Source organism: Protomyctophum bolini (assembly GCF_963924005.1).
Source record: "Protomyctophum bolini genome assembly, chromosome: 3".
Classification (NCBI taxonomy): Eukaryota; Metazoa; Chordata; class Actinopteri; order Myctophiformes; family Myctophidae; genus Protomyctophum; species Protomyctophum bolini.
The window spans coordinates 40,357,597-40,383,435 of NC_137864.1; the positions used below are offsets into that span (position 1 = coordinate 40,357,597).

The window sequence follows — 25,839 nt, forward strand, 5'->3', positions numbered from 1 at the left end:
GAATTCTCCTTTAAGTTACCGCCACCATCAGGACTGGGTGTCTATATACTATAGATAGCATCTCTGTAGACTTAAGGCCTATTCATAGTCTGGATTTGTGGTCAAATCTCTGGTGAGGTGACCACCGCTCCGGTGGTGAGCTGACCACCGCTCCGGTGGTGAGCTGACCACCGGAGCTGAAATAACGTTGAGCGGTGGTGAGTAAAAACAGAGAGAAGGGCTGGAGCGGTGGCGGTGGTTTGCTCTTCACTGCGGCTCGTGACATCATGTTGTAGTTCGGTGGTCACCTAACCACCGAAAATCCAGACTATGTATGAGCCTTTATAGCATTTGATACAGACTTATAGCATGTTATGTAGACAGCACTATAATTGCATTGTATGTAGTCATAGCACGTCATAGTACATATGTATAGCATAGTATAGTATAGTATATATGTATAGTTTATATGTATAGTTTCATTATATAGATATTCCACTGTTACTTTCTTAGCTTACGCATGTTTCATGATAAATGCTTTTTATGTGATGTATTCCCATGCTTTTTTGTTCTTGCTTAATGTAAATCGCTCTGGATTAAGAGCGTCTGCTAAATGCCTAAATTGTAAATTGTCTATATACTAGGACTGGGTGTCTATAAACTATATGTGTTGTTCTTTCAGAGAGGCGGTGGTAGCGTTGGACAGACAGACAGGCAGAGAGACAGACGAGTTCCTGCCTCAGAAGCGTTCCAGAGTGTACGGCATCACCGCCACGCCCACAACGTGTCATCAAGGTGAGGCCACACCCCTTAACCACTGTAAATGGCTCTGGATTAAGAGCAGATCTGCTATGCGTAACATGCCTATATCGTTGTTCTAATTGCCGTTCTCATCAGGATACAACTACTGCGCCAACAACGGAGGATGCTCTCACCTGTGTCTGCCTCGACCCGGAGGGTTCACCTGCCGCTGTCCGGACGCTCCCATTGGCCGCTGCGTGGACGCCAACCTGTGACATCATTCTGATGTGAGGGGCGGGGCCAGCGGGACCCTACTTCCTGTTTCCTAAACTCCCGGTCATCAAGGGCCCCTTTTCTATCCGACCAGGACCTCTAGTACCGACGATGGCCTTATCTACCTGCCGGGACCTCTAGTGCTGATGGTTTTATCTACCTATACCGGAACCTCTAGTACTGATCGTTTTATCTACCTACCGGGACCTCTAGTACTGTTGTATCTAACTACCATTACCTCTAGTACTGATGGTTTTATCTACCTACCAGGACCTCTAGTACTGTTTTATCTAACTACCAGGACATCTAGTACTGATGGTTTTATCTCCCTACCAGGACCTCTAGTACTGTTGTATCTACCTACCAGGACCTCTAGTACTGTTTTATCTAACTACCGGGACCTCTAGTATTGATGGTTTAATCTACCTACCGGGACCTCTAGTATTGATGGTTTAATCTACCTACCGGGACCTCTAGTATTGATCAGTACAACATAAAACCAGTAGTACTAGAGGTCCTGGTAGGTAGATAAAAAACCAGCCGTAATGAGGATCAGTGTTACATCGGTGGAGGAAGTCTGTCTAGTGTTGGTGGACCAGGAAAACCGCAAAGCTGCCACATGTTTTCTGTTGAGTGAGTATTCCATTTGCAGGTTTGTTAGGACTGGGGCGATGTGGTCCCTGGATTCGGGCACATACAAGTACTATAGGTTTGCACAGTACTACTATACTAACGTACGGTATATGTACAGTACTAAAGGATACAGTGTATCCTGTGCATATACAGTATTACTGTGCATTACATAAAACAGAGATATTCCAGAAAATAGAGCACTGATGTCTGACGTCAATATCAGTAAAGGGCGCTATAAATCCACGGGTTATTGTGCTTTTTATTTGCATTGTAATCCCCATAATGGGGATCTTAGATCGCCTCATATAAGAACTGTGTTTGAAAAATAAACAAATCATCCTGGCCGCTTCACTCATAGGGGGGGGGGAATCGAAGGGATGAGCGAGTGACGTCAGGACTCAATGGGTGCTTTTGATGAGATGAAGGGAGTGATGAATGCCCAAGTATAACTTGTTTATATGTTTTTGTTTTTAAACTCACTAAAGTTTATTTTTTATTGTGTTTTTAGTTCATATTATTTGTTTTTAACCACAAGACTCCCTATCTGACGGTAATAGCATTGTGAGTTTGTAGATGAACTGTTATCGGCAAAGAGATTTGGTTGAAGAACATATGGGACAAAAATATAGAGCCCTCAGATATGCCGCCGGGCAACTAAGAATAGAGGTTTTTATTAAGTGTGTTTGTTTTTAATAATTAACTTGTAATAAATAAACCCTTTTCCTCAGCAACTTGGGCATGGGTGACATCCACTGAAGACTCGCGTCTCTGCCCATACAGCAGACAGACCAGTTGCTCCAACTATTCCAATTAAGGATCTGTTCCATATTGAGTATATAGGCCTAGTAGTAACAGTGCTTCTAAAATAGTTTTAATTTCAAGGACCACCATTTGGTTCCATTTTGTACACTCTCAGAGTTGCACACCCGTAAGGGGTATCATCATGAATAAAAGTGCGCGATTATGAAATTATGACCGGTTATTTGCAGGGTCATATCTGCCGATACGGATTCTGACCGATTCCGATATTATACAGAGGACCACAATGGAAACAAGCCCAATTAAGCCTGTTAATAAAGTATTCAATCAGTCAATAAATAGCCTAGATACTCTTTTCCAAGTGTCTGATGAGATGAGTATACACAAATTAAATGCTGCTTCCAGACATATCTTTAACTTTTAACTTTTACTTACTTTAGTTTTTACAATGTGTTAACGTTTCGGGCCGAAGCGTTACCACATTGAAGTAAAAGATAATATGTCTGGGAGCAGAAATTGGCGTGCAGACATTTTTTTAATGTTTGATCAGACAGGCACCCAGTCTATTAAGGTACTGTATATACTGTAGATGTGCATGTCTGTTGGCTGTTTTTCAGCCTCCCCTGCCCTGGATATCATCAACAGCTCAGTGGCCTTGAAGTTATAGTGTTCGCCCTGAGACTGGAAGGCCGCGGGGTTCAATCCCCAGCCGGGTAATTCCAAAGGGTTGGATTAGGGTCCCTGTGACATACAGTACTCGTCATGTCCAGGGAGTGTACTGGTACTTCAAGCTGCCTCACGTACACTACAGCAACAGGAGATAGGCTCCTGCCATTATGGGCCACATGCCAAGGTCTCAGAATATAGAGCTATTTAAACTGTGAGTCTCAGTGGAAGTTGTCCTGGCTCGCCTTCCTTCACGCTACTCTGCTCTGGACTGGAGAGAACCACCGTGTTTCCTTATTATTACAAGCAAGCTGATGAAGCTATTGTGGACAAACCCCTATGATGAAGGGCAGGGAAGGTTGGAAATCAAAAGGGGTTTTGAATGCAGTGCGGTCCTGCGGTCCAGTCCTATACCAACCTCACTGGTTGATCTCCTTGTCACTCATGGAAAGCATGGACAAGAAGACGAAGAAGACTCTGACGAGTTATATGAACACGATGAGTGATTAACGTGACTGTGCATTTTGTTCTGCATGGTACAGGCTAGTGTTAGTGTATATGGGTGGTCAGTGGTCACTGGTCACTGTTTGTGCATGTTGCTTATTTGCCTGTGAGTGTGTACAGGGCGGAATACTGTAATGGATCGTGTGGCTGTGTGTATTTTGTTCTGCATAGTGCAGGCCATTCTGTAGCCTAATGTTTAATGTGTATAGGCCTACTGATGAGTATTGTTCATTACTGAGGATCGATGTTGTTTTGTATGTGCTATATGCTTAGTATAAATCTTCCTTAAACCCAAGCATCTGTCTAGATACTTTATTTGTTATAATGCAATATTGGTATCTCTTACTTCATAAAAAATCACACCTGTGTGAACCGAGTGGTGCAACTCCCCTCTCTCCCCCCTCCTCTCTCTCTCTCTCTCTCTCTCTCTCTCTCTGCTCCGTCAGATTAGCTTTATTATGGATATCAATCCTGTTTCTGTGCTGCGTGCAGCCTCTAAATCACCCCCACAGACCGTGGCAGTCAGAAGTTGGATTTGCGTCCAGCAGGTGGCAGCCATGTCACATACTTATCTCGTTCCAATTTCACGCATGCGCACACCACTCGTGCTCATACACCTACATACCTACATCACAAACAAACAAACAGGTACACGGACATTGCTGGATGTAGGAGTGGTTGCACCACTCATAAATGTGATTATATTATAATGGCGGCACTGATTTGCATACCATGGGGCATGGGCACATGTAGTCACTTTAAGAATAGTCTCAGTGAGATCCTTGACCCTCAAAACATAGGTTCAGACACCGTATATAACAATATATTTGTTTGTGTTTCTGGGGATGGTGTAGAGTAGACCATAGGCTATTTAAAAATATATGGTAGCAAGCCCCAACATCCTATTCTGCTACTTACCCCTATGTCAGCATATACTCCATGACACATTTCAGACTTCCATGTCGATTTATGTAATTTTAGTTAATTAATTAATATTTGCCTTTACACACATTCGACAGAGCCATATACCAAAAAGGTGGGTTTTGAGGTAGGAGGAACATTTATGACAACTTTCTTTTTAACATGGCTCACACAGATTATAAGTATATTTCAGGGGCGAGCATGATTTCAGCTCAGCTACTAGACTGCTTGTTTCTGTCTACGTTGCAAAGGTAAAGACCGCCCTCTTGTGGTATAACAGTGAATCGAGCTGGGGAGACAGATGGGCCATAGGAGACAAAACACATAACCAGAAGTAGCCTACCAAATGTATGCTTTATTGTGACGTATAGGTTACTATTATGAGTAAAGCAGAATACAAATACAGTACTTGCTACTGTAGGCTACTTGGACTCGGGGTACCATGCACTGTATTATAGTTAATGATTAACATCCTTATTTGATATTATTATAGGCCTATATTAAACTTGAATAATATTCAATTAAATTATTCATCAGAGTAGACTTCAATGGGCCTGGTCTATACGATTCGCTGTTACACCACCGAGATACCCAATACTTCTGTCAAAATACGATCAAGTCCACAGTCACAACTCACAACATCTAAGTTCTTGAGCTTAGTCCAGTTAGTTACCCTGGGTAAATTTAACTTTGCTTTGCTTTGCTTAGTTCAACAACCATGTGTGCAAACCAGATTCGCCTCAAACAAGGGATGAAATAAATGTAGTTTAGTTTAGTTTTTTGTTTTTTTTCCCATACAAAACATTCTTAGTTTTTTTTTGTCTTATTCTGGAAAAAGAAAAAGGTATAGACTGAAGAGGCTTATTACGCCTACCATTTTGTCCGTTAACTTAAAATAATAAAAATAAAAATATAATATATGCAGACCTATACCCCGTATATGTATATTTCGTTCCTATGCCACTGAAATGTGGAACGCCCTACCAACAGCCATTAAGACATGTGCATCCCTAGACTCCTTCAAAACCGCTCTCAAGGGGCAACTACGTGGACGTCTGCAATTCAAAACTGGCCCCCTTAAAACTAAAAACTAAAAAATCTGATGTTCAGTTCAATCAATCAAATAGAATCAATCAATCAATCAATCAACACAATTTGGCAGGCAGTTATAGTTCAGGCAGGCAGCTGAGACAGACAGACAGACAGACAGACAGACAGACAGACAGACAGACAGACAATGTTATTTTATAGTATACTGTCCTCCGAGGTGGAAAAACTGGTGACGCGAGCGAGGTTAGTATATATATTTGTATGTTCAATCAACCAATCAATGCATGCACGCGCGCGCGCATGGTGCGACATTTTACGACGCTATACCTCCGCCTTTACGACAGGTCGGTGTAAACAAAGAACGAACCTCTTTACGGGGAAAACAACAGACGAAATAATATGAGAGAGAAGCTTCGGCTCGCGGCAACAACAGAAGAAACACAGTCATTTAAATCACTTTAATTAGCAAAGACTCCGACCATAATCCGTAAGGAGTTTGAGACGTTACGGTTAGCCTGTCGGCGCCTAACTGGCTACAGGGAGGACGGTGGTGTTGTGAAGCCGGGAGCTGTGGCCTCCGACGCGGCCACAAACCCAGCGGCAGGTCGGTGGTGCTCTGCTGCTTCTCAGCTTCAATCCATTTATTTATGTATCATTTAAAGCAGTGCGTCTCAAACTATTCAGGCCATATGACACCTCAAATATAATCATAATTGAAATGTGGACCCCGCCATAATAATCCAATTTGATCTGGGCATCCGCAGTTCAAATATGATTATTTTGGGAGGTCGACCAATCAATCAATCAATGAAAGCACTATGGCTTGTTTCCATTGGGGTCCTTCATACTCAATTCACCGATCTCACAACTTCTCGCACTGTGAGGCGATGTGAGCTCTCAGCTTGTAGATCAGCTATTTTCACAGTGTTTGCCTCTTTCTTATATTATGACAATTTGGCCAATGTTTGACCAGTTTTTGAGGGGCGCCAGCCCCTCCTATATACAGGTTTAATGTTTGTTTTTAAAATCAAATTAAATCAAATCAAACTTTATTTATAGAGCTGAGAATTACAGCCGAGAGGTCGCACCTTAGTTAGTTAGTAGTAAGGGATAGAAATGCGAGCTCTTGAGGCAGGTGGGTTAGTAGTCCCAACTAAAAATACAAGCTTAATTCTACCGGTAAACCTCCTTTATATTTATAATATCGTTGATGTCATCTCTAACGCCATGATTGTGATGTCAGAGCGACACTTCGTTCCTTCGTAACATTTACAAAGACCAGAAGGTCAACCAAAGTGCTGTAACACGATCATAAAAATCATATAATCAACACAAATAGCAGTAAAAACAACATCGAAGCAACACAAGTATTTAGACGGGTTAATTAGGTCAAACAACATTGAAAGCCAGGGAGAAGAGATGTGTTTTAAGCAAAGACTTAAAAGCCTCTAAGGAGCGGGCAGACTTAATATGTAGGGGCAAACAGTCCCAGACTTAATATGTAGGGGCAGACAGTTCCAGAGTTTAATATGTAGGGGCAGACAGTTCCAGATTTAATATGTAGGGGCAGACAGTTCCAGAGTTTAATATGTAGGGGCAGACAGTTCCAGAGTTTAATATGTAGGGGCAGACAGTTCCAGATTTAATATGTAGGGGCAGACAGTTCCAGAGTTTAATATGTAGGGGCAGACAGTTCCAGATTTAATATGTAGGGGCAGACAGTTCCAGAGTTTAATATGTAGGGGCAGACAGTTCCAGAGTTTAATATGTAGGGGCAGACAGTTCCAGAGTTTAATATGTAGGGGCAGACAGTTCCAGATTTAATATGTAGGGGCAGACAGTTCCAGAGTTTAATATGTAGGGGCAGACAGTTCCAGTTTTAATATGTAGGGGCAGACAGTTCCAGACTTAATATGTAGGGGCAAACAGTTCCAGACTTAATATGTAGGGGCAGACAGTTCCAGACTTAATATGTAGGGGCAGACAGTTCCAGACTTAATATGTAGGGGCAGACAGTTCCAGACTTAATATGTAGGGGCAGACAGTTCCAGACTTAATATGTAGGGACAAACAGTTCCAGACTTAATATGTAGGGCCAAACAGTTCCAGAGTTTAATATGTAGGGGAAGACAGTTCCAGACTTAATATGTAGGGCCAAACAGTTCCAGAGTTTAATATGTAGGGGCAGACAGTTCCAGAGTCTATAGTCTCAGGAGCGGGCAGACTTAATGTGTAGGGGCAGACAGTTCCAGAGTCTATAGTCTCTAAGGAGTGGGCAGACTTAATATGTAGGGGCAAACAGTTCCAGAGTTTAGTCTCTAAGGAGTGGGCAGACTTAATGTGTAGGGGCAAACAGTTCCAGAGTTTAATGTGTAGGGGCAAACAGTTCCAGAGTTTAATGTGTAGGGTCAAACAGTTCCAGAGTTTAATGTGTAGGGGCAAACAGTTCCAGACTTAATGTGTAGGGGCAAACAGTTCCAGACTTAATGTGTAGGGGCAAACAGTTCCAGACTCAATATGTAGGGAGCCGCAGCCGTGCCCCACTCGGGAATCATAGTTGATTAGTAATTACCTCTCATCTTATCCTTTTACCTAGATTTCCTGCACCTACAGAAGGAGTACAGAGAAGGTTTCTCCTGAACAACAACAGCAGGAGAGAAGACCTCCCGTCTGGTTCCAGGGAGAACCAGGACCTGCCGTCTGGTCCAGGGGGGAACCAGGACCTGCAGTCTGGTCCAGGAGGGAACCAGGACCTGCAGTCTGGTCCAGGTGGGAACCAGGACCTCCCGTCTGGTCCAGGTGGGAACCAGGACCTGCAGTCTGGTCCAGGTGGGAACCAGGACCTCCAGTCTGGTCCAGGTGGGAACCAGGACCTCCAGTCTGGTCCAGGACCTCCACAGATGAATGAGGAACAAGAGGAGCTACTTGAAAGATCAGAGGAGGAGGCCGAAATGACAACGCTGACGATACTGTTGGTGAACATTGTAAACAGTGAATATATCGGCGAGACGGAGCCTCTGGCCGGCACCTCGGGTGAACACGGGGAAACACGAGCTGTTGTTGTTGTTGATGAGGACTGCGGAACGTCGCAGCCGACCAGCCATGGCCGGCTCCTCTCCGCACATTGTTCTGAAACTGCCATCGGAGTTGAAGTCCAGGTCGTGGACATTGGCACCTCAACGCCGGAACGCGCGGAAACCGAACCCGATGCAGCGGACGCTGGAACGTCGCAGCCGACCGGCCATGGCCAGCGCTTCTCGTCCATCGAAGTCGAAGTCCAAGCCGCCGCAGACATTGGTGAGTGTCAGGAAACGTCAAAAGAAACTCCACACACGAGGAGTCATACGGGGAAGAAAAGCTTTATTTGTACCGTGTGTGGCAAAGGCTTTGGTCAGATGGGCGATTTGAAACGACACGCGAGGACTCACACAGGGGAAAAACCCTTTAGTTGTGCAATTTGTGACAAAAGCTTCAATCAACATGTCAACTTGAAGACGCACATGAGGACGCACACAGGGGAAAAACGCTTTATTTGCGCCATCTGTAGGCAAAGATTCAGAAGAAACGATCATCTGAAGACACACACCAGGACTCACACTGGGGAAAAACCCTTCAATTGTACACATTGTGATCAAAGGTTTAGTCGAAATTATGACCTGAAGACACACGTGAGGATACATACGGGGGAAAGACCCTTTCCTTGTGCACTATGCGACAAGAGCTTCAACGACAGTACGAATGTAAAGAAACACATGAGGACTCACACGGGAGAAAAACCTTTCACTTGCACCGTTTGTCAGCAGAGCTTCAGTCGAAACGGTAACCTAAAGTCTCACATGAAGACTCATGCGGGGCAAGGCTCGACTTCAGCCGCTGCCCGGTTGCCCGGGGCACGTAAAAAAAAGACTGCGGGCAAGTAAAACCCCTCTTTTACTTGCCCCGGTCGGACGGGTAGAAGTTTCTTTTATTTTTCGTTCTCAATCCTATCAGTTTGCGTGCCATCACTGTCTGAAGCTCACTGCCTAAGCATTGCTCCTGACTGCCACAAAGAGAGCATGCGAGTAACAATTTCATGTAAATCATATCGTTCAAGTGCACTTTGATCATTATCTATATGTTTGGTTATCATATTGATTTATGTAAAAAAAGAACTATTCACAATTTCGATTGTTTTTCTTTTTTTGCTCGTAAAAGTTTGCTCGTAAAAGTGTGTGTGATATGACTGTAAGCTCACCATAATCACAGTGAACATTATCATGTATTTGGTCATATTCAAGAGCTTCTTTAAAAAGAAAGAAAAAATCAGTCAGTCACAGCTCACTCAGCTCGCCCATATGGGGTTAATCTTATGATTATATTTAATAAATATTGTGTTCTTCACAGAATCAAATGTGTTATGGTCATGTTGTTTCGCCGGGAGAATGATGGCTTGATTATACGCTTAAAATAATTTATACTCGTAAGTCCAATCTGAGGTCCCACATGAGTACCCATGGCCAAACACTCTTCACCTGCACAGTGTGTGGCAAAGGCTGTGGTCAAAAGAGTGCTCTAACGGAACACATGAGGATCCACACAGGGAAAAAACCCTTTATCTGTGCAGTCTGCGAACAGAGATTCAAACATAATTCCCATCTAAAGAAACACATGATGACTCATACCGGGGAAAAACCCTTTAGCTGTACGGTTTGCGGCAAAGGCATTGGTCAGATGAAATATCTGAAACGACACATGAGGATTCATACGGGGAAAAACCCTTTGTTTGTACTGTTTGTGGAAAGACCTTCAATCGGACGTTTTCTCTGAAGATACACATGAAGAGTCATGCAGAGGGAGAAACACTTTAGTTTGCGGTTTGTGACATAAGGAGTTGCGAGCACAGTGGTGGAAAAAGTACTCAAATGATTTAATTAGTAAAAGTATCAATACTGCAATATATTAAATACAAATAAAAGTACGGAATTCAATGAGAAATGAAAACTCATTGAACAATTCGTTCTCATTTATTTTTCATATTTTGGGTTAATTATTTTATGCAATATTGTTCTATATTTCCCCAATTAAAAAAAAGGAAAATGAAAAAGTAATTAAAAAAACACAGGTGCCTCAAATATTAGGACAATATCAGTCACCATGAAAAAAAGGATGGGCGTTTGAAGTTACGATGGGTTTTTTATAGGAAGGGGGGCGGGGCGCTAAAATAAATATCGAATATCTAACTACTGAATCGAGCAACTGAAAAACTGTCTCGCGTGTTCACATAAGCCTGAGTAGACGATAAAATGACAAAGTTTTGAAAGTGAAATATCACTTTGACGATGGGTTTTGTTAAAATGAAAATCCCATGTCTATTAAAATACTGAATCAAGTCTGGGGTGGAAGACAGAGGCCCGAGTAGATGTCGTGAAATGACTCCAAACATGTTTGAAAGATAAATATTTAACTCATTAGCTGCCACATTTAAAACATTTTCTGATCCTGAGTTTTTGACTAACCTTTGAAAAATCTGAGACTATTATGTATGTAATATATATATATAATATAATGCAATGCATAATTAAAATGCATTATTCATTATTATTAATCATAGAATATTATGCGTCGCCCGATCCGCCCCCAGGTGGTCTAAAAAAGACCACTGCATTGCAGAGCTAGACTGACCGCTGTGGAGGCTGCTCCGGTGACTCACGTGAAAATGTGTATGTATGGCGTCAAGTTTCTCCCCCGGTGGTCATGTGATCCACATAGCTCCATGTTGTCCACATCCATCCATTCCTCCATCCATCTTCAACCGCTTATCTGTAGTCGGGTCGCGGGGGCAACGGCTCCACCAGAGAGCTCCAGACGTCCCTCTCCAGAGTAACATTAGTGACTTCCTCCTGGGGGATCCCGAGATGTCCAGTGAGTCGATGTAATCCCTCCATCTGCGCCTTGGTCTGCCTCGGGGGTTCTCCTCCCAGTGGGACATGCAAGTCATGCATCGAAGACCTCTCTAGGGAGACGCTCGAGACGAGAGGCATCCTAACCAGATGCCCGAACCACCTAAGCTGGCTCCTTTCCAGTCGAAGGAGCAGCGACTCTATACTTCGATTCTCCCCCTCTCCATGCGGTCCACAGAGTCCAGGAAACAAATGGTCACTCGTCATATAGGCCAAGACGGAATTATTAGGAGACCGGGACATTTTTGGAATCTATTCTTTTCAATGGGAGGAAATTGAGGAATGAATGTTGTAAAGTTTCGAACCAAAGTAACCACACAGAGTCAGGGGAGATGCAGGTTTAACACGCCACAGCATAGTTTTATTCAACCAAATGTAATGTCAAATTAAAGCATGAATGTTAAGTTAAAGTCTATATTCCCAGACTGGGGCTTCAAAATAACAATAATTACATAATAAATAAATTGACTTCTTTCCCAGGAAGCGTCAATATAACATTAACATTGACTTATTTTCCAGGTAAACATGGTTCCAGTTCCGGTCCAATTCTTTTTTTCTAAAATGTTTTATCCCACAATTTTGTAACCCATTTTTTTCACCCAGTGTCAATTATTCGTTTTTAGCTATTTTTGGCCAATTTCCCATGAAATTAGAAATGTTACACATTTCTATGTACCTCTAGACATGAGTATTCTGAACATTTTGAGCATCTCAGAAAATCTGTCTGTTTAGAAAATATTGAATGTTGGAAGTAGTATAGGCCTTCACTACACAACACAAATTGTGGTCATTTTTAGAAGGGTGTGGATATTTTCTGGTATTTCACCCCGGATAGAGAATTTCTCATAGTTCCTAAATTGTTTGCGGGTCATATTAGCCAAGAAGACTTGAGATATTCTCTCCTAAACGAAGTGCATACATACCCATGTTCCTCTACTAATAGGGTACTTACAGACAGTACATAGACAGTAAAGTTATGGACCGACAATATTGTACTGAATGATTCATAATAACACAAAAATCCTTAGATTTGGGTTCCGTTTTTAGGATACTTTGACACACCTAAAGTGTGTGTAGATAATCTGTGCTGTGTGTGTGTGTGTGTGTGTGTGTGTGTGTGTGTGTGTGTGTGTGTGTGTGTGTGCGTGCGCATTATGCTATACTTTATCTATTGAAAAATTATGAAAATGTGTCGCAAATCATAAAATATTACATAAAATACACAGATGCATTAAAATACTATATAAAAATGCATTCACATAAACACAGCAACAGTGATCATGAAGCGTGGCTGTTAGGTGAACCAGGGGCGGAGCTACCGGGGGGGTGAGGGGGGTGGTCACACCCCGGCCCGGACCTCCGGGGGGCCCGGGCTGTCAGATGATCGATTGACGATTTTTTTACAAAGTCACTCACGACTGATAAAACCAGCGGGCCCCCACGAATCCCGCAATTAACCAGATACAGAGCTTATATAGCCTATAATAGCCTACACTTTAGCAAAATATTCATGTCTGATGAGAATGTACTGCGCTGGACTGTACAAGCACCGTGGAGTCTGTCTCACACTCTCTCCAACAGACATCCCAGCCACGCTCCAAAAGTGCAAGTCTCTCTCTGACGCCCTGTGGAAGTCCCTTCCGCAGCCCTCTGGTGATATTCTCACTCCCGTGCGCGGGTTTTCAAATCCCAGCAAATAAACAAAACCACGTAACTACTCACCAACACAAAGCCTGCTAGACCTTGTTAAAAGCCTATTTTCGTATCTGGGAAGCGTCTCAGGTCCCCAGCTTCTCTAAAATACACTTTGTGCCATCTTAATAACGCAATGTACCCTGCATTTTACCGGGCAGTCATTTCTTCTACTATGGCATTTTCGGGTTTTGCCTGCGCCGATCTGGTTGGATTAATTTTATTTAATGATTAAAATAGTGCATTTTATAGAGAAGCTGGGGACCTGAGACCGTGACGCTTCCCAGCTACGATAATAGACTTTTACCAAGGTCTAGCGGTCCAGGGCTACAACAGTGGCAGCACCTGTCACTCATTAGTAGGCTAATCACGCTGTGAGAATTTAGGAGTGCATGTGTGGACTTCCTTTTCTCCACAACGGACTGTTTCAATTTACAATTTACAATTTAGGCATTTAGCAGACGCTCTTAATCCAGAGCGACTTACATTAAGCAAGAACAAAAGCATGGGAATACATCACATAAAGACATTTATCATGAAACATGCGTAGCTAAGAAAGTAACAGTGGAATATCTATAATGAAACTATACATATAAGCTATACATCTATACTACTATGCTACACATATGTACTATGACGTGCTATGACTACTAGAATTGCTATCTAAGGGGGTGGGGTAAGTGCTATGGGCCATGATGGAGTCTGAAAAGGTGGGTTTTCAGACTACGGCGGAAGATTGGGAGTGATGCTGCAGTTCTGACTGCAATGGGAAGTGCATTCCACAGTTTTGGAGCCAGAAGGGAGAAGAGTTTGGGACGTGTGGAGCGTTGTCCCGGCGTTTTTAGTGAGGGTACTTCCAGCTTCCCTGCGTTGGCTGATCTGAGTGAGCGGGAGGGTTTGTAGGGTTCGATCATACTTGCAAGATATGGGGGAGCCATACCTTTGGTTGCTTTGAATGCCAGCATCAGGGTTTTGTATTCTGTGCGGGCAGCGACCGGGAGCCAGTGGAGGGAGCGGAGCAGGGGGGAGACATGTGAGAATTTTGGCTGGTTGAAGACCAAGCGAGCTGCAGCATTTTGGATCAGCTGGAGAGGCTTAAGTGCACATGCTGGTAGGCCAGTAAGGAGGGAGTTACAATAGTCAAGTTTTGACAAGACTGTTGTCTGGATTAGGAGCTGGGCTGATTCCTGGGTGAGGAACGGTCTAATTCGTCGTATGTTATAGAGTGTGAACCTACAGGATCGAGTGACAGCTGTGATGTGAGTTTTGAACGAGAGCTGACTGTCCAGGACAACACCAAGATTCCTGGCTGTTGGGACAGACGTTACCAGGGCGTTGTCTATGGAGATAGTTAGCTCCCGCATAGGGCAGGACTTAGCTGGGAAGAAGAGAAGCTCAGTCTTGTCTGGGTTCAGTTTGAGGTGGTTGGAGGACATCCACTGTGAGATGTCAGCCAGGCATGCGGTGATGCGCTCTTCCACCTGAGTGGCAGAGGGGGGGAAGGATAGAAACAGTTGTGTGTCATCGGCGTAGCAGTGATAGGATATATTGTGAGCAGAGATGATAGTGCCAAGGGATTTAGTGTACAGTGAGAAAAGGAGGGGACCAAGAACCGATCCCTGTGGGACCCCAGTTTGGAGGGTTCGGGGGGATGATAACAGACCTTTCCAGGAAACCTGGTAGGTCCGGTCGGTGAGGTAGGAAGAGAACCACTTTAGTGCCGTTCCACCGATGCCTAGATCCGCTAGGGTGTCTAGGAGCAGCTGGTGGTTCACTGTGTCAAATGCTGCCGATAGGTCTAGGAGGATCAGTACTGCAGAGTGGGAAGCAGCTTGGGCAGCATGTAGTGCTTCTGTGACTGCCAGCAGGGCAGTTTCTGTGGAGTGGGCCTTCTTAAATCCGGACTGGTTGGGATCCAGCAGGTTGTGCTGTGAGAGATGGAGAGAGAGCTGGTTGGAGACAACACGTTCAATGGTTTTAGAAATAAATGAAAGGAGTGATACCGGTCTGTAGTTCTTGACATCTGAGGGGTCAAGAGTTGGTTTCTTGAGGAGTGGTGTTACTCTGGCTGACTTGAGGGCAGATGGGACACAGCCTGAGGTTACTGAGGTGTTGATGATGGAGGTGATGAAGGGGAGCAGATCAGGTGCGATGGTCTGGAAGATTGGAGACGGGACAGGGTCAAGAGGACAGGTGGTAGGTCTAGAGGATGTCACTAGTTGTAGAACCTCGTCTGGGGAAAGAGGAGAGAAGGAGGACATGCATGGTATGTTGGGGTTAGTGTTGGTTGAGTCAGATGCCACTTTATGTGGGAGGGGAGGAAAGGAGCTGCTGATATCATCAACCTTCTTCTCGAAGTAGTTGACAAAAACCTCAGCAGTGAGGGATGCAGGTTGAGTGGGGGGAGGGGGTTTAAGGAGGGAGGAGAAAGTGGAGAAGAGCTTCCTGGGGTTAGAAGAACAGGATTGGATTTTGGTGTGGTAGAAAGAGGTTTTAGCAGTGGTTAGTGAGAGGGCGAAGGCAGAGAGGAGTGAGTGAAAGTGGGAAAGGTCATCTGGTAGCTTTGTCTTGTGCCACTTTCTTTCGGCTGCCCTTAGAGGTGTTCGTTCAGATCTGAGAGTTTCAGATAGCCAGGGAGCCGGTGGACATGAGCGAGCTGGCCTGGATGAGAGCGGGCAGTGTTGGTCGAATGCAGATGAGATAGAGGAGAGGAAGGATGAGGTTGCAGTGTCAGGTGAGAGGGAGAGGAAGGACTCCAGGGAGGGTAGAGAGGAGAGAATAGAGGATGAGAGGGAGGAGGGGTTTAGGGACTTGAGATTGCGTCGGGAGGTGACGTTCGGAGGGTTAACAGGTTTAGGCGGGAGGGTGGAGAGAGAGAGGGAGAAGGTTATGAAGTGGTGGTCAGACCTAATTAAGGGGGTAACAGAGAGTGTGGAGGGAGAGCAGGCTCTGGAGAACACAAGGTCCAAAACATTACCAGCCTTGTGAGTGGGAGGGGAGGGAGATAGGGAGAGGTCAAATGAGGCCAGAAGGGATGTAACGGGAAGATACTTCTCTGCGGTAGGAAGGTTGAAGTCACCCAGTAGAATCAGAGGGGTGCCATCTTCCGGAAACGAGCTCATCAGAGAGTCTAGTTCTTCCAGGAAGTTCCCGAGAGTTCCTGGAGGGCGGTAGAGCACAATGAGGATGAGGGGGACTGGCTGTGATATTGAGATAGCATGAAATTCACATGTGGACAGAGAAAGGTGAGAGAGATTTAAGACACGGAAATTCCATTTGGGGGATGTTAGTAGCCCTGTACCCCCCCCTGTACCTGTTTGGCGAGGGGTGTGGGTGAACTTGTGTGAAACAGAGAGGGCGGCGGGAGTTGCAGTGTTATCTGGGGTGATCCAGGTTTCAGTCAGAGCAAGGAAATGCAGAGACTTGAGGGAGGCGTGGCCTGAAATGAATTCAGGCATATTCTTTTTGGTAGCTGCGTGGCAGTTCCATAGGCCTCCATCCACCACAATGTGGTGACTGGGTGAACGAGCTGGATAGATGAGATTTGAGGGATCTCTGTGACTGGAGAGGTAGTGTCTAGGGCGACATGAGGAGGACAGTATAGGGACGGTGGGAAAGCACATTCTAAACAGGTATAAGGATAATAATAATAATAATAATAATAATAATAAAGTACAACTAATAATAATTATAACATAATAGTAGGAAGTAAGTTGATACAGAACCCCTAGGACGGCCTCCTTCGATGTGTCTGGATGTCCGGGTCTTTGGATTGGACGCTAGGCTATATTTAGTCAGCCTGTGTGATTTTTCAAAAAAAAAAAAAAAAATAAAGAAAGGAAATGGATAGAAAAGGTTCGGAGTACTGTGCTCACTTACTGTGTACCAGGGTGCAGGTTACCAAGCAAGTGGTGCAGAGTCAGACCGTGAGTCAGAGAGTCTGTGAAACTGGGGCCTATAAATAGGCCTGGACAGAGATTTTTCTACAAAAGTAGGTGGAGCTAATAGTTCAAATGAGCTGTTGATGGCTCAGTTGATAGCAATTAGTCCTAATGATCTCTTCAGTTTCAGAGATACAGTCTGATTAGTGTGCTAACTAAAACACAGACAGAAGACAAAACAGATAGTACAAAAAGAAAGAAAGAAAGGAAATGGAACTAAAAACACAGACAGAAGACAAAACAGATAGTACAAAAAGAAAGAAAGAAAGGAAATGGATAGAAAAGTTCAGAGTACTGTGCTCACTTACTGTGTACCAGAGTGCAGGTTACCAAGCAAGTGGTGCAGAGTCAGACCGTGAGTCAGAGAGTCTGTGAAACTGGGGCCTATAAATAGGCCTGGACAGAGATTTTTCTACAAAAGTAGGTGGAGCTAATAGTTCAAATGAGCTGTTGATGGCTCAGTTGATAGCAATTAGTCCTAATGATCTCTTCAGTTTCAGAGATACAGTCTGATTAGTGTGCTAACTAAAACACAGACAGAAGACAAAACAGATAGTACAAAAAGAAAGAAAGAAAGGAAATGGAACTAAAAACACAGACAGAAGACAAAACAGATAGTACAAAAAGAAAGAAAGAAAGGAAATGGATAGAAAAGTTCAGAGTACTGTGCTCACTTACTGTGTACCAGAGTGCAGGTTACCAAGCAAGTGGTGCAGAGTCAGACCGTGAGTCAGAGAGTCTGTGAAACTGGGGCCTATAAATAGGCCTGGACAGAGATTTTTCTACAAAAGTAGGTGGAGCTAATAGTTCAAATGAGCTGTTGATGGCTCAGTTGATAGCAATTAGTCCTAATGATCTCTTCAGTTTCAGAGATACAGTCTGATTAGTGTGCTAACTAAAACACAGACAGAAGACAAAACAGATAGTACAAAAAGAAAGAAAGAAAGGAAATGGAACTAAAAACACAGACAGAAGACAAAACAGATAGTACAAAAAGAAAGAAAGAAAGGAAATGGATAGAAAAGTTCAGAGTACTGTGCTCACTTACTGTGTACCAGAGTGCAGGTTACCAAGCAAGTGGTGCAGAGTCAGACCGTGAGTCAGAGAGTCTGTGAAACTGGGGCCTATAAATAGGCCTGGACAGAGATTTTTCTACAAAAGTAGGTGGAGCTAATAGTTCAAATGAGCTGTTGATGGCTCAGTTGATAGCAATTAGTCCTAATGATCTCTTCAGTTTCAGAGATACAGTCTGATTAGTGTGCTAACTAAAACACAGACAGAAGACAAAACAGATAGTACAAAAAGAAAGAAAGAAAGGAAATGGAACTAAAAACACAGACAGAAGACAAAACAGATAGTACAAAAAGAAAGAAAGAAAGGAAATGGATAGAAAAGTTCAGAGTACTGTGCTCACTTACTGTGTACCAGAGTGCAGGTTACCAAGCAAGTGGTGCAGAGTCAGACCGTGAGTCAGAGAGTCTGTGAAACTGGGGCCTATAAATAGGCCTGGACAGAGATTTTTCTACAAAAGTAGGTGGAGCTAATAGTTCAAATGAGCTGTTGATGGCTCAGTTGATAGCAATTAGTCCTAATGATCTCTTCAGTTTCAGAGATACAGTCTGATTAGTGTGCTAACTAAAACACAGACAGAAGACAAAACAGATAGTACAAAAAGAAAGAAAGAAAGGAAATGGAACTAAAAACACAGACAGAAGACAAAACAGATAGTACAAAAAGAAAGAAAGAAAGGAAATGGATAGAAAAGTTCAGAGTACTGTGCTCACTTACTGTGTACCAGAGTGCAGGTTACCAAGCAAGTGGTGCAGAGTCAGACCGTGAGTCAGAGAGTCTGTGAAACTGGGGCCTATAAATAGGCCTGGACAGAGATTTTTCTACAAAAGTAGGTGGAGCTAATAGTTCAAATGAGCTGTTGATGGCTCAGTTGATAGCAATTAGTCCTAATGATCTCTTCAGTTTCAGAGATACAGTCTGATTAGTGTGCTAACTAAAACACAGACAGAAGACAAAACAGATAGTACAAAAAGAAAGAAAGAAAGGAAATGGAACTAAAAACACAGACAGAAGACAAAACAGATAGTACAAAAAGAAAGAAAGAAAGGAAATGGATAGAAAAGTTCAGAGTACTGTGCTCACTTACTGTGTACCAGAGTGCAGGTTACCAAGCAAGTGGTGCAGAGTCAGACCGTGAGTCAGAGAGTCTGTGAAACTGGGGCCTATAAATAGGCCTGGACAGAGATTTTTCTACAAAAGTAGGTGGAGCTAATAGTTCAAATGAGCTGTTGATGGCTCAGTTGATAGCAATTAGTCCTAATGATCTCTTCAGTTTCAGAGATACAGTCTGATTAGTGTGCTAACTAAAACACAGACAGAAGACAAAACAGATAGTACAAAAAGAAAGAAAGAAAGGAAATGGAACTAAAAACACAGACAGAAGACAAAACAGATAGTACAAAAAGAAAGAAAGAAAGGAAATGGATAGAAAAGTTCAGAGTACTGTGCTCACTTACTGTGTACCAGAGTGCAGGTTACCAAGCAAGTGGTGCAGAGTCAGACCGTGAGTCAGAGAGTCTGTGAAACTGGGGCCTATAAATAGGCCTGGACAGAGATTTTTCTACAAAAGTAGGTGGAGCTAATAGTTCAAATGAGCTGTTGATGGCTCAGTTGATAGCAATTAGTCCTAATGATCTCTTCAGTTTCAGAGATACAGTCTGATTAGTGTGCTAACTAAAACACAGACAGAAGACAAAACAGATAGTACAAAAAGAAAGAAAGAAAGGAAATGGAACTAAAAACACAGACAGAAGACAAAACAGATAGTACAAAAAGAAAGAAAGAAAGGAAATGGATAGAAAAGTTCAGAGTACTGTGCTCACTTACTGTGTACCAGAGTGCAGGTTACCAAGCAAGTGGTGCAGAGTCAGACCGTGAGTCAGAGAGTCTGTGAAACTGGGGCCTATAAATAGGCCTGGACAGAGATTTTTCTACAAAAGTAGGTGGAGCTAATAGTTCAAATGAGCTGTTGATGGCTCAGTTGATAGCAATTAGTCCTAATGATCTCTTCAGTTTCAGAGATACAGTCTGATTAGTGTGCTAACTAAAACACAGACAGAAGACAAAACAGATAGTACAAAAAGAAAGAAAGAAAGGAAATGGAACTAAAAACACAGACAGAAGACAAAACAGATAGTACAAAAAGAAAGAAAGAAAGGAAATGGATAGAAAAGTTCAGAGTACTGTGCTCACTTACTGTGTACCAGAGTGCAGGTTACCAAGCAAGTGGTGCAGAGTCAGACCGTGAGTCAGAGAGTCTGTGAAACTGGGGCCTATAAATAGGCCTGGACAGAGATTTTTCTACAAAAGTAGGTGGAGCTAATAGTTCAAATGAGCTGTTGATGGCTCAGTTGATAGCAATTAGTCCTAATGATCTCTTCAGTTTCAGAGATACAGTCTGATTAGTGTGCTAACTAAAACACAGACAGAAGACAAAACAGATAGTACAAAAAGAAAGAAAGAAAGGAAATGGAACTAAAAACACAGACAGAAGACAAAACAGATAGTACAAAAAGAAAGAAAGAAAGGAAATGGATAGAAAAGTTCAGAGTACTGTGCTCACTTACTGTGTACCAGAGTGCAGGTTACCAAGCAAGTGGTGCAGAGTCAGACCGTGAGTCAGAGAGTCTGTGAAACTGGGGCCTATAAATAGGCCTGGACAGAGATTTTTCTACAAAAGTAGGTGGAGCTAATAGTTCAAATGAGCTGTTGATGGCTCAGTTGATAGCAATTAGTCCTAATGATCTCTTCAGTTTCAGAGATACAGTCTGATTAGTGTGCTAACTAAAACACAGACAGAAGACAAAACAGATAGTACAAAAAGAAAGAAAGAAAGGAAATGGAACTAAAAACACAGACAGAAGACAAAACAGATAGTACAAAAAGAAAGAAAGAAAGGAAATGGATAGAAAAGTTCAGAGTACTGTGCTCACTTACTGTGTACCAGAGTGCAGGTTACCAAGCAAGTGGTGCAGAGTCAGACCGTGAGTCAGAGAGTCTGTGAAACTGGGGCCTATAAATAGGCCTGGACAGAGATTTTTCTACAAAAGTAGGTGGAGCTAATAGTTCAAATGAGCTGTTGATGGCTCAGTTGATAGCAATTAGTCCTAATGATCTCTTCAGTTTCAGAGATACAGTCTGATTAGTGTGCTAACTAAAACACAGACAGAAGACAAAACAGATAGTACAAAAAGAAAGAAAGAAAGGAAATGGAACTAAAAACACAGACAGAAGACAAAACAGATAGTACAAAAAGAAAGAAAGAAAGGAAATGGATAGAAAAGTTCAGAGTACTGTGCTCACTTACTGTGTACCAGAGTGCAGGTTACCAAGCAAGTGGTGCAGAGTCAGACCGTGAGTCAGAGAGTCTGTGAAACTGGGGCCTATAAATAGGCCTGGACAGAGATTTTTCTACAAAAGTAGGTGGAGCTAATAGTTCAAATGAGCTGTTGATGGCTCAGTTGATAGCAATTAGTCCTAATGATCTCTTCAGTTTCAGAGATACAGTCTGATTAGTGTGCTAACTAAAACACAGACAGAAGACAAAACAGATAGTACAAAAAGAAAGAAAGAAAGGAAATGGAACTAAAAACACAGACAGAAGACAAAACAGATAGTACAAAAAGAAAGAAAGAAAGGAAATGGATAGAAAAGTTCAGAGTACTGTGCTCACTTACTGTGTACCAGAGTGCAGGTTACCAAGCAAGTGGTGCAGAGTCAGACCGTGAGTCAGAGAGTCTGTGAAACTGGGGCCTATAAATAGGCCTGGACAGAGATTTTTCTACAAAAGTAGGTGGAGCTAATAGTTCAAATGAGCTGTTGATGGCTCAGTTGATAGCAATTAGTCCTAATGATCTCTTCAGTTTCAGAGATACAGTCTGATTAGTGTGCTAACTAAAACACAGACAGAAGACAAAACAGATAGTACAAAAAGAAAGAAAGAAAGGAAATGGAACTAAAAACACAGACAGAAGACAAAACAGATAGTACAAAAAGAAAGAAAGAAAGGAAATGGATAGAAAAGTTCAGAGTACTGTGCTCACTTACTGTGTACCAGAGTGCAGGTTACCAAGCAAGTGGTGCAGAGTCAGACCGTGAGTCAGAGAGTCTGTGAAACTGGGGCCTATAAATAGGCCTGGACAGAGATTTTTCTACAAAAGTAGGTGGAGCTAATAGTTCAAATGAGCTGTTGATGGCTCAGTTGATAGCAATTAGTCCTAATGATCTCTTCAGTTTCAGAGATACAGTCTGATTAGTGTGCTAACTAAAACACAGACAGAAGACAAAACAGATAGTACAAAAAGAAAGAAAGAAAGGAAATGGAACTAAAAACACAGACAGAAGACAAAACAGATAGTACAAAAAGAAAGAAAGAAAGGAAATGGATAGAAAAGTTCAGAGTACTGTGCTCACTTACTGTGTACCAGAGTGCAGGTTACCAAGCAAGTGGTGCAGAGTCAGACCGTGAGTCAGAGAGTCTGTGAAACTGGGGCCTATAAATAGGCCTGGACAGAGATTTTTCTACAAAAGTAGGTGGAGCTAATAGTTCAAATGAGCTGTTGATGGCTCAGTTGATAGCAATTAGTCCTAATGATCTCTTCAGTTTCAGAGATACAGTCTGATTAGTGTGCTAACTAAAACACAGACAGAAGACAAAACAGATAGTACAAAAAGAAAGAAAGAAAGGAAATGGAACTAAAAACACAGACAGAAGACAAAACAGATAGTACAAAAAGAAAGAAAGAAAGGAAATGGATAGAAAAGTTCAGAGTACTGTGCTCACTTACTGTGTACCAGAGTGCAGGTTACCAAGCAAGTGGTGCAGAGTCAGACCGTGAGTCAGAGAGTCTGTGAAACTGGGGCCTATAAATAGGCCTGGACAGAGATTTTTCTACAAAAGTAGGTGGAGCTAATAGTTCAAATGAGCTGTTGATGGCTCAGTTGATAGCAATTAGTCCTAATGATCTCTTCAGTTTCAGAGATACAGTCTGATTAGTGTGCTAACTAAAACACAGACAGAAGACAAAACAGATAGTACAAAAAGAAAGAAAGAAAGGAAATGGAACTAAAAACACAGACAGAAGACAAAACAGATAGTACAAAAAGAAAGAAAGAAAGGAAATGGATAGAAAAGTTCAGAGTACTGTGCTCACTTACTGTGTACCAGAGTGCAGGTTACCAAGCAAGTGGTGCAGAGTCAGACCGTGAGTCAGAGAGTCTGTGAAACTGGGGCCTATAAATAGGCCTGGACAGAGATTTTTCTACAAAAGTAGGTGGAGCTAATAGTTCAAATGAGCTGTTGATGGCTCAGTTGATAGCAATTAGTCCTAATGATCTCTTCAGTTTCAGAGATACAGTCTGATTAGTGTGCTAACTAAAACACAGACAGAAGACAAAACAGATAGTACAAAAAGAAAGAAAGAAAGGAAATGGAACTAAAAACACAGACAGAAGACAAAACAGATAGTACAAAAAGAAAGAAAGAAAGGAAATGGATAGAAAAGTTCAGAGTACTGTGCTCACTTACTGTGTACCAGAGTGCAGGTTACCAAGCAAGTGGTGCAGAGTCAGACCGTGAGTCAGAGAGTCTGTGAAACTGGGGCCTATAAATAGGCCTGGACAGAGATTTTTCTACAAAAGTAGGTGGAGCTAATAGTTCAAATGAGCTGTTGATGGCTCAGTTGATAGCAATTAGTCCTAATGATCTCTTCAGTTTCAGAGATACAGTCTGATTAGTGTGCTAACTAAAACACAGACAGAAGACAAAACAGATAGTACAAAAAGAAAGAAAGAAAGGAAATGGAACTAAAAACACAGACAGAAGACAAAACAGATAGTACAAAAAGAAAGAAAGAAAGGAAATGGATAGAAAAGTTCAGAGTACTGTGCTCACTTACTGTGTACCAGAGTGCAGGTTACCAAGCAAGTGGTGCAGAGTCAGACCGTGAGTCAGAGAGTCTGTGAAACTGGGGCCTATAAATAGGCCTGGACAGAGATTTTTCTACAAAAGTAGGTGGAGCTAATAGTTCAAATGAGCTGTTGATGGCTCAGTTGATAGCAATTAGTCCTAATGATCTCTTCAGTTTCAGAGATACAGTCTGATTAGTGTGCTAACTAAAACACAGACAGAAGACAAAACAGATAGTACAAAAAGAAAGAAAGAAAGGAAATGGAACTAAAAACACAGACAGAAGACAAAACAGATAGTACAAAAAGAAAGAAAGAAAGGAAATGGATAGAAAAGTTCAGAGTACTGTGCTCACTTACTGTGTACCAGAGTGCAGGTTACCAAGCAAGTGGTGCAGAGTCAGACCGTGAGTCAGAGAGTCTGTGAAACTGGGGCCTATAAATAGGCCTGGACAGAGATTTTTCTACAAAAGTAGGTGGAGCTAATAGTTCAAATGAGCTGTTGATGGCTCAGTTGATAGCAATTAGTCCTAATGATCTCTTCAGTTTCAGAGATACAGTCTGATTAGTGTGCTAACTAAAACACAGACAGAAGACAAAACAGATAGTACAAAAAGAAAGAAAGAAAGGAAATGGAACTAAAAACACAGACAGAAGACAAAACAGATAGTACAAAAAGAAAGAAAGAAAGGAAATGGATAGAAAAGTTCAGAGTACTGTGCTCACTTACTGTGTACCAGAGTGCAGGTTACCAAGCAAGTGGTGCAGAGTCAGACCGTGAGTCAGAGAGTCTGTGAAACTGGGGCCTATAAATAGGCCTGGACAGAGATTTTTCTACAAAAGTAGGTGGAGCTAATAGTTCAAATGAGCTGTTGATGGCTCAGTTGATAGCAATTAGTCCTAATGATCTCTTCAGTTTCAGAGATACAGTCTGATTAGTGTGCTAACTAAAACACAGACAGAAGACAAAACAGATAGTACAAAAAGAAAGAAAGAAAGGAAATGGAACTAAAAACACAGACAGAAGACAAAACAGATAGTACAAAAAGAAAGAAAGAAAGGAAATGGATAGAAAAGTTCAGAGTACTGTGCTCACTTACTGTGTACCAGAGTGCAGGTTACCAAGCAAGTGGTGCAGAGTCAGACCGTGAGTCAGAGAGTCTGTGAAACTGGGGCCTATAAATAGGCCTGGACAGAGATTTTTCTACAAAAGTAGGTGGAGCTAATAGTTCAAATGAGCTGTTGATGGCTCAGTTGATAGCAATTAGTCCTAATGATCTCTTCAGTTTCAGAGATACAGTCTGATTAGTGTGCTAACTAAAACACAGACAGAAGACAAAACAGATAGTACAAAAAGAAAGAAAGAAAGGAAATGGAACTAAAACACAGACAGAAGACAAAACAGATAGTACAAAAAGAAAGAAAGAAAGGAAATGGATAGAAAAGTTCAGAGTACTGTGCTCACTTACTGTGTACCAGAGTGCAGGTTACCAAGCAAGTGGTGCAGAGTCAGACCGTGAGTCAGAGAGTCTGTGAAACTGGGGCCTATAAATAGGCCTGGACAGAGATTTTTCTACAAAAGTAGGTGGAGCTAATAGTTCAAATGAGCTGTTGATGGCTCAGTTGATAGCAATTAGTCCTAATGATCTCTTCAGTTTCAGAGATACAGTCTGATTAGTGTGCTAACTAAAACACAGACAGAAGACAAAACAGATAGTACAAAAAGAAAGAAAGAAAGGAAATGAACTAAAAACACAGACAGA

At 42.5% G+C, this 25,839-nt stretch overlaps 1 protein-coding gene across 5 annotated transcripts in view; it reads left to right on the top strand.

Moving 5' to 3' along the window:
- Window positions 1-2,595, top strand: part of LOC308313037 (nidogen-1-like) — a 51,559-nt gene extending 48,964 nt beyond the window's left edge. For all 5 annotated transcript variants that reach the window (XM_080759902.1, XM_080759905.1, XM_080759903.1 and 2 more), the window contains 2 exons: window positions 662-774; window positions 877-2,595. In XM_080759902.1, the coding sequence (XP_080616028.1) occupies window positions 662-774; window positions 877-995 (232 nt within the window). In that variant the 3' untranslated portion in view covers window positions 996-2,595. The remainder of the gene's footprint in view (window positions 1-661; window positions 775-876) is intronic.
- The last annotated feature ends 23,244 nt before the right edge of the window (window positions 2,596-25,839 follow it).